The 9,888-nt window shown below is 32.6% G+C and overlaps 1 protein-coding gene across 2 annotated transcripts in view; it reads right to left on the bottom strand.

Moving 5' to 3' along the window:
- Nucleotides 1-2,801, bottom strand: part of smoc2 (SPARC related modular calcium binding 2) — an 89,360-nt gene extending 86,559 nt beyond the window's left edge. For both annotated transcript variants that reach the window (XM_087279717.1, XM_087279718.1), the window contains exon 1: nt 2,562-2,801. In XM_087279717.1, the coding sequence (XP_087135843.1) occupies nt 2,562-2,633 (72 nt within the window). In that variant the 5' untranslated portion in view covers nt 2,634-2,801. The remainder of the gene's footprint in view (nt 1-2,561) is intronic.
- Nucleotides 2,802-9,888: the final 7,087 nt, after the last annotated feature.

The following is a 9,888-nucleotide window of genomic DNA, read 5'->3' as shown; positions in this document are numbered from 1 at the left end:
ATAGATTTAAAGGATGTTCAGATCCTTTATAAGGAAAATAATGTCCTTTCTGTGGTATTTTAGAAACTGTTTTTCATATTTGGTGGTACAAAATAAATGGAATTGTGTATTGAGCCTTAAATTATTGAGCCTTTAATAATTTTACTAAAATATAGTGCTTTAAACGTGAATTGAAATAGTGATAATAAATTTCTTTTTTGGAAAAGCTACAATGACTGTTTGGTTAAGGAAAGAATAAAAAAAACAATCCTTAGTGGAGGCACTGGGTCTTTATAGGTGTTGAAATTATTAAAAATTAGTAAACTATTATTTTTTATTTCTTTTTAAGGGGTATTAAAAATATTTTATGTAAACCTGGTGAAGAAAATGGCTTTAATGTGATGTTTTAAAGAGAAACAAGGTAACACTTTACAATAACAGTACATGAAAAATGATGCGTTACTATATAAACTATACATTATTATCAATGAATGATGAATTAATGCATGCACTAAGTACATGTGTGAATAGCAGCTACCTTAATTACTTGATAGTATGTGTTGTTAATTAATGTATTGATTAACATTTAATTGGTGATGTTTTTTCCTAGCCGCTGTTGAGTTTTTCTCGCCCACCACTGGTTTGCATGGTGTGGGACCCAAGGAGCTGTGCAGCGATGGATTTGCTCTTCAGTGTTTGGACTCTCAGCAGTGAAATTTAAACCACACTGGACTGAGCTAAACTGAACTTCGACACAAAACTGAACTGACACTGTTTCAATTTACATCTTCTATCTGAAGCTGCTTTGACACAATCTACAATGTACAAGCGCTATATAAAGATGAATTCAACTGAATTGAATATTTAAGTTTAAGCTAAATGTGACCAACATGAACTCATGAGCTGTTAATGTATAATTATGACTTTACTTGGAGGGACACATCACTATTAACTTATCCTTAACTGCTCATGAACTGATTAAACTGCTGATGTTGACAGAAAATTTTTCTATTCAGTATCAATGCACTAGACGAACATGCATAAGGAGTTCAGGAGTAGTTAAGAACAGGTTAATGATGATGTGCCCCTCCAAGTAAAGTCATGATATAAATATACATTTACATATCATGAGTTCATGATGGTTAAATTAAGCATGAACTAATGTGGTAATTAATACAATAATTAACAACGTACTCACAAGTAAGCTAGCCGTTATTCACACATGAACTCGTGTGACTCATGTTGTAGTTAAAGTTCATTAGCGCATGCATTTACCGATCATTAATTCATAATAAAGTAATGTTTAGTTTACATATTAACACATCATTATTCATGTACTGCTATTGTAAAGTGTTACCAGAAAAATATATATGTTTTAAATGTTTGTGTATATACGTTTATATTACATTCGTATTTTTTTATCTACAGTAAGCTATTCTGTATGTTGACTTAATTGTTTGTGAATAAAAAAGCTTTAATAGTAAATATCTCTCTCTCTCTCCTACTTTCTCTCACTGTCTCTCTAGATGAAGTCAAGGACTGATCTTAAATTTTACAAAATGATGAGTGATGTTGAAAGTTAATTGTATGAATGGGGCTTTAATGAAGCGATTTGTACTGTAATATTGTGTTGTAATAAGGTTTCTGGGGGGAAATGTAAATGTGGAATGTTTGTCTCTCTCTCCAGTGGTCATGTCCCACTGGGATGAGCCGCTCTCGCTCTCTTTCACTCGGTTAATGGGGAGCGGCTTCCCGCAATCAGCAGTCCCGACTCTGTGTACACAGGCAGAGGGCCATGCAGAGGCCAGCAGCCGCAGAAAGGAGAGAAAACCTCCTGTTCCCAGCACTTAGTGGCCAAAACCGAGAGCCTATCACACATTAGAGGTAGCAGAAGGTGGGTATGCAGCACCTGTAGCTCCAAGTTTGTGAGATGTTTTGAAGAAGCACTTGAGGATCTCTGGTTTCCTCTGATGCACAAACATCTCAACACTTTCCAGAGCACAAATAGGATTGACATGATTAGCTTCTCATCTCACATTACTGTTGTATCTGAGCTTCTCGCTTTACAAAACAAACGCACCAGCAGCACAAAGATGCTCTGAGTCTGAACCTAAATCTTGAATAAATCAATATCAAATGCCCACATTTAGATAAAAAGCACCAAATACACTTGACCAACATGCAGTCTAGAAATCTTTGTGATGATAAAATCACTATTAGTGTTTTATTGTTAAAATGAACAATGTGCATATTTATACTAATGCATAATAATCATATATCTGTGTTAAAGTTTAGGATTAGTTGTTTTATATAGCATAACAATGCCCTTTTGTTATGTATAACTCTAATCTGCATGGTGCAGGTCTGTTTTCTGAGTATGTCTCTAATAAGCATCAAAAACTGACTGCAACCAAAAATAAACCATTAACCAAAGCGTAAACACATTTTCAAACATTGAATCTATACTTTCCATCTGGCCATTTTACAGCAGGACTGAAACATCTCTTTGAGAACACACACACACACACACACAGACAGTTCATATCTGTAGCTGAGAGTGATAGTAAGGTGTTGTGACCCACCGTGAGCGCGGAGAGTTTGTGCGCGTTTCCTGCGTAAAGAGCGCAGAGCAGCAGCAGCACCGATACGCGCATCCTCGCAGCTCCCCAGAAGCAGAAAATCCACCAAAATACTCTCCAGAGGCGATCAGATCTCCAAAGTGGGGCTTAATTCCTTAAATCCTGTCCGTTTACAGATTTTGCGGTGCTCTCCGTTGTGCTGTCGCAGACTGTGCTCTGTGGTTTCTCTGCGCGTAATGAAGTGAAGCGCTCAGTTTGGACTGTCTCTTCTAGACCCTCTCCTGTGCTCAAGACTCTCTCTCTCTCTCTCTCTCTCTCTCTCTCTCTCTCTCTCTCTCTCTCTCTCTCTCTCTCTCTCTCTCTCTCTCCTTCACTCGGCGTGTGTGTGTTTATCGGATGCCCGTGCTGTAGTCGGGAGGTGAGTTTGGGTGGAAACTCTTACAGATGCTGGTAGCTGAAGGAGGAAAAAACTTTTGTCTCCCTCCCTCTGTTCTTTCTTCTCAACAACACTCTCTGTTTTGAAAGAAGTGATAGTCTGTCCTACTGGTTTAGGGCATAACACGTTAGTGCGTAATTGAGGCACATTGAAGTAAAAAAGCGACAAAAATGCAAATCGATTTAATGTCAAGACAGAACGACGTCAAACTTACATTGGCTCAAAAACACGTCCTGGAATTGTTTTTTGAGTGTTTATTATTATTATTTTTATTTTACTTTAAATGTCACCTTTATGTCGCTTTTACAAGGTGCTTTGTAGCGATACAAAATATAGTGTAAACTTGTAGTCGAAGCTACATGTTTTTTTGTATCGTTATTTTGGTGGCTTAATGCAGTGTTGGGGGTAAACCAAGTAACAAGTAACACGAAATACTTAATTTTCTAAGTAACGAGTAGCAGATTACTTAAAAATAAGTAATGTTTGAGTTACTTTATAGTTTAATTCTTGAGCTTTTTAAAAAAATAAATTGCTAAATTAAAATTAAGGTAGTTTAAATAAATCACGCTGTCAATGAGAGAATGTGTTCATTATTTTGAATGCATTGAAGAAAAGGAAATAGTTACTGTCTTAATGGACTTTACTTAACAATACAAACATAGCAAACACATTGCTTTAAACTTTCAAATGTCGGGACGTTCTCAGATAACATTATCCTAAAATATTTTAATGTATTTTTTTTAAGATAAATGAAGGTGTAAACTATACAGTGCTTTGTTAATTGCAGAACTCCTCTATTAAAATAAATAAATAAATAAATAAATAAATAAATAAATAAACTAGTTCTGAAAGAATAATAAAGGGACTATAAATTAACAAATAAATGAATGAATAAATGAATACAATAATGAATGAGTTTTAAAGGAGATCAAGCCTCAGACAGGTAATAAAAAGTATAGCAAAAATAACAATGCATTACTTAGCATAGGAAGTAACAAAATAATGCCACTAGTTACTTTTTTAAGGAATAACTCAATATTACGCATTACCTTTTTTTAAACGTTCTCTTTATATATATATATATATATATATATATATATATATATATATATATATATATATATATATATATATATTACATCAGTACAAATTATAATTTTACATATGTATAGGTCTTTTCTTTTAAATAAATAAGTTGTAACATCGTGTTAATATTATATGTTTAAGAGAGCTAAAAAATACAGAGAATCTAAATAAGGGGGGATTTGAGGTATTTCTGTAATGCATTACTTTTTAAAAGTGTCAAGGATTTGACATCAAATGGATTTGCATTTGATGTGTTTTTTGATGTCAAGATTGATGTCGTTTTGGCAACAAGCTGTCTGCTGGGATGTAACCATAATTGCACAATACATTGATTTTGAAGAAGGTCTGTTCTGCTCTGTTCTACAATAAAATTATGACATAAATTTAATTTAAAAAGTTTGTTTTATATTATCTTTAATCATTATGGCTCAATGGTTTGCGCTGTCACCTTATAAGAAGGTCGCTGGTTCGAGCCTCAGCTGGGTCAGTTGGCGTTTCTCCAGAGTTTGCATGTTGATCCCTGTGTTAGTGTGTGGGTTTCCTCCGGGTGCTCAGGTTTCCCCCGCAGTCCAAAGACATGAGCTGTAGAGGAATTTAATTAATTTGGCCATAGTGTAAGTTTGTGGATGCTTCCCAGTACTGGGTTGCAGCTGGAAGGTTAAAACGCTTTGTAAAATATATGCTTGATAAGTTGGCAGTTCATTCTGCTGTGGCGACCCCTGGTAAAAAAAAAAAAAGGGACTAAGCTGAAGGAAACTGAATGAATCTTTAATCCATAATCATCTTCAGTCATCAATGTAGTGTGATCTTTGAGAAACAATTTTAACAGTCTGATGTATTGCTCAATAAGAATTTCTTATTATTATTTTGAAATGTTAAAAACAGTTTGCTTCATATTTTTGTGGTAGCAGTGATCTATTACCATCAAGGTAACATTTTTCTTTTTAAATACCTTTATTTATTAAGGACACATTACAATAATAAATATTGACAGTATTGGTTTTAAGTGAGTTTTATAATGTTACAAAAGATTTTATTTCAAATAAATGGTGATTTTAACTTTCCATCGATCAAAAATATCTAGTTGCAGAAAAAAGACAACAGGTTGTTAATATTAAGCATTTTTGTTGAATGAGAGCCAATAACTGATCATATCAGAGCGGATAATCAAAGTAGACTTTTTATAAACATTTCTGACGGATCATGTGACACTGAAATCTGAAGTTGGCTAATGAGGCTGAAATATGACTGCTACTCGTGTGATATTGCGTTTATGCAACAGTTCGACGGCATAATTGTGTATATAAAAAAGGAAATCAAACACGGAGAGTCTCAAAAGCCTTTTGGATAAGGGGAACTATTTTCTTCCGCCGTTCATTTACATCTGCAGCTGACGTCAGAACACCAGAAACCGTTGCTCATTCACAAACATCACTTTAGAGCTATATTTGAATGATTTTCTATCGTAAAGTCTTAAGTGGAGACAAAATTTATAAGGCTGTACAGCATGGAATGCCATCAGTCTACAGATATTTCCCAGTATTTCTCTAATACAATCAGGAGATCACAATAATTAACCCTAAAAAAGCCCAAGAAAACACTAGCAGATTACTGTTGTGTTTGGGATAAGGAAAAACGCTAAACACATGCAGGCATTTCTTTTTTCTTTCTGTTTACTGAACTAGTCTGCAGTAACGAAAACAGGAGATGCGTTAGAAACAGATGGCCAACCAAAAAGTAACACATATACAAAGAGTGGCCAACACAAAATACATAGATTCCTGATATATGAGTCCCTTCTCACACTTAATACACTACCATTACTATGGTATAAATGCAGCACTACAGCATACAAAAGAGAGATCGACTTACCTCACTTACCTTTGTAATATTCATTAGTTCAGCTGTGGTTGGAAATTATGCAGAGTTTTTCTCCTCTAAGGGCTTCTTATGTGGTTTCTGTCACCATCTTGTGGCGAAACGTCAATCATCTTTGCTTTGCTCAGTATGACAGGCTGATGGATGCTGACACGTTCTATGTTCAAAATTATAAATATTTAAAATAGGCACTGTACTTATAAATAAATGGCATAGTTGGAATCTAAACAACTACATTCTCGACTAAAAAGCCTTAAAAGTACAATATGTTGTCCAACAGCAGCAATATTTTTCAAATAAGGGTGAGGAGGGTAAGGAGGTTGTGCGAGTGCTGTTATTAAGGCAATATCCCACGTAATCTCACAGCAATTCGTAACTTTTTGATTCAGTGGCTAATTCGTATGAATTTGTACGATTTAGTTCATACAATTTAGTACGATTTGCTTATCACCTAATGATGAGGTTGGGTTTAGGGACGGGGTTGGGTGCAACGTCTCCTTTTTAAAATTGTACATTTTCAAATGACTGAACTCGTTCGAATTCGTACGAATTAGCTACTAAACCTTCAAAACATAAAATACTTACGTTTCCTCGTGAAATAAGGCTAGAATTTTCACCTCAAATTTACCTAGTTTGCTCTATAAAAGAAACGATTGGCGCATGTACGAATTCATACGAATTAGCCACTAAACTGACAAAAACGTGAAAATACTTACGTTTTCTCATCAGATCAGGTTGGAATATCCCACGGCTATCAGACAATCAGATTCGAGAACCAGAAATAAAAAAATTAAGATATTACAGTTTTTATTGTATATTTGATTAAGTAAAGCAGCCTTGGTTCCATTCAAAACACTTGCAAATCTTAATGATTCCAAACTTTTGACTGGTAAGCTACTAAATATGTGCACTTCATTCGTTCATTTTCTTTTCAGCTTAGTCCATTTATTAATCAGGGGTCGTCACAGTGGAATGAACCGCCAACTTATCCAGCATATATTTTACACAGCGGATAACCCTTCCAGCTGCCCCCAACACTGGAAAACAGCAATACACACATATTCCCACTCATTCACACTTCCCTATACCTATGCAACATGCCTTTGGACTGTGGGGGAAACCGGAGCACCCGGAGGAAACCCACCCCAACACAGGAAGAACATGCAAAATCCACAGAATTGGCAGTCAAGGCTCGAACCAGCGACCTTCTTGCTGTGAGGCGAATGTGATACCTTCAGATAAACAATTAAGAAACATTTAATCTGGCGGATTTTAGTTACGTAGCTACGATTTCATTCACACTTTTCAAATGATCAACTTGATTAGTAACGCCTTCATCCTCATCATCATCGTCATCTTCATCAGGAAAAAATTCCTCCGGTACCTCACAGTGCGTGTGTTTTTAATATCTGAAACACTTTGGCTTGTTTGCACTAACATGCCAGAGTGGCTTAAAGTAATTCAAAACAAACACTTTGAACCGCATTTCTCCTATTCTCTTCAAGCCAAATAAGTAGACATATGGCAGCAGTTATTGAAACTCATAACAGCCTCCATTCCCACGACTGCAGAGACAACTACACATGTGGGATTTGAGAGCCACGCTTATTTATCGCTAATTCAAAGGGCACACTTTCTATTTCTGCCTCTCGACTCGGTGCTGAAATCATTAGTTCTTCGTTATAGCCTACAGTAGACACTGATTTGGGTGTATTGCTGGAGACCAGATCGAAAAAACTCTGTGTTTCATTATTTGTCTTGTTGACGAGTTGACGAAATACCTCATTATGAAAGGCAGTAAAATGAAGTAACTCATCTGCAAAGTGTTAAGAGTGCGTCTGACGGGCAGATGTGAGCGCTGAAATACTGGAGCAACTGCACCATCCACAGGACTCTGGTGGTAATGCAGCGCAATATCAGTTGGGGAAAATATGTCAAATAATAATAATAATAATAATAATAATAATAATAGCAATAATAATAACAATAATAATAAAAACTATTATTATTAATATTATTACTATGCAGTTAAATATATACGTTTTTGTTTTGTTTAATTTAAATGATATGTGTAAATGTATTTATTTGTTTATTTACAAAGAGAATAACAGCTATCTAATCATCATCATCATCATCATCATCATCATCATCATCATCATCATCATCATCATAATAATTATAATATGCTGCTAAATAGTATGAGTTTTTGTTATGTTTAAAGTAATTATTCTTTTGTTTATTTACATAGAGAATTGCAGCAATATAATAATATACTGTTAAATAATATATGTTTTTTATGTATCTTTATTTATTTACGTAGATAATTACAGCTATATAATATTCATAATAATGATAATATACTGTTACTATACATTTTTTGTTATGCTTAATGTAAATTGATTTATTTGTTTATTTAAATAGAGGTATTACAGCAAAATAACATTAGGCCTAATAGTAGTAATAATCTGTTAAATAGTATACATTTTTGTTTAATGTAAATGTTATGTATAAATGTATTTATTTATTTGTTTATTTACACAGAGAATTTTAGCAATATAATAATTAATATTAATAATAATAATATACTGCTAAATAGTATGCACTTTTGTTGTTTAATGTAAATGTATTTATTTCTTTGTTTATACAAGAGAATTCTTTGTTTTTACATAGAGAATTTCAGCAATATAATAATATTCTGTTAAATAATATGCTTTTGTTATGTTAATATAACTTTATTTATTTTAATAAAGAATTACAGCTAATAATAATAATAATAATAATAATAATAATAATATACTGCTAAATAGTATACGTTTTGGTTTAATTTAAATGTTATGTGTAAATGTATTTATTTTATTTGTTACCTTACATAAAGAATTAAATCAATATAATAATAATAATAATAATAACAATAATAATAATAATAATATACTGCTAAATATTATATATTTTTGATGTTTCATATAATTTTTTTGTTTAAATGTTTATTTACATAGAGAATTGCCGAAATATATTAATATACTTGTATAATAATAATAATATATGTTTTGATGTTTAATGTAACTTTATTTATTTGTGTACAGCTATAAAATAATAATAATAATAATAATAATAATAATAATAATAATAAAATACTGTCAAATAGTATACATTTTTGTTAAGTTTAATGTAACTTTATTCATTTGTTTATTTACATAAAGGTATTTCAGCAATATAGTAATAATAGTAGTAATAATAATAATAATAATAATAATAATAATGCTTTTGTTATGTTTAATATAACTTTATTATTTACACAGATAATTAGGCTATATAATAATAAGAATACTACTACTACTAATAATAATAATAATATACTGTTAAATAGAATACATTTTTATGTTCTATGTATATTTATTTATCAGCTTGTTTGTTTATTTACATAGATAATTACAGCAATATTATTTGCCAAAAAATAATTAAACATAATTATACATAATAATTTCATTATAGGTATACACAATAATTATGCATAGTAAAAAAAACTGATGGTAGAAATATACTGGGGAATTGCAATATGCTTAAAATTGTAATAAATAAATGTACTTATTATGACTATTATAATAATTATTGTGGTGTCACGTGATTAAAAGCACTGGTCGGAGACCAAAGTATTTCCATTTTGAAGTATTTATTACTGTACATTACTATTATCGTTACTGCAATGTGTCAAAATTAAAGTAAAGTGGAAGTGCTCAAATGAAAACGTTATCATGTACACAAAAGCCTGACAATCCAAATGTCCTAGAAATATTAAAGTATAGACGTTTATAACAGACATTCGTGTATAACTCACTTTCTTTCGGGACGATTCCGCCAGTGGCCCACAATGCTTTGTCCGTTCCCTGCGTCACCGGAAGTATGTGCAGTGAACTTCCTCTCTCTCCTCCG

Source organism: Danio rerio, chromosome 13 (genome assembly GCF_052040795.2).
Source record: "Danio rerio strain M-AB ecotype USA chromosome 13, GRCz13ab, whole genome shotgun sequence".
In the NCBI taxonomy this organism is placed as follows: Eukaryota; Metazoa; Chordata; class Actinopteri; order Cypriniformes; family Danionidae; genus Danio; species Danio rerio.
Note: the sequence above shows the minus strand (reverse complement) of the source record. Positions and strands in the feature narration are given on the sequence as shown.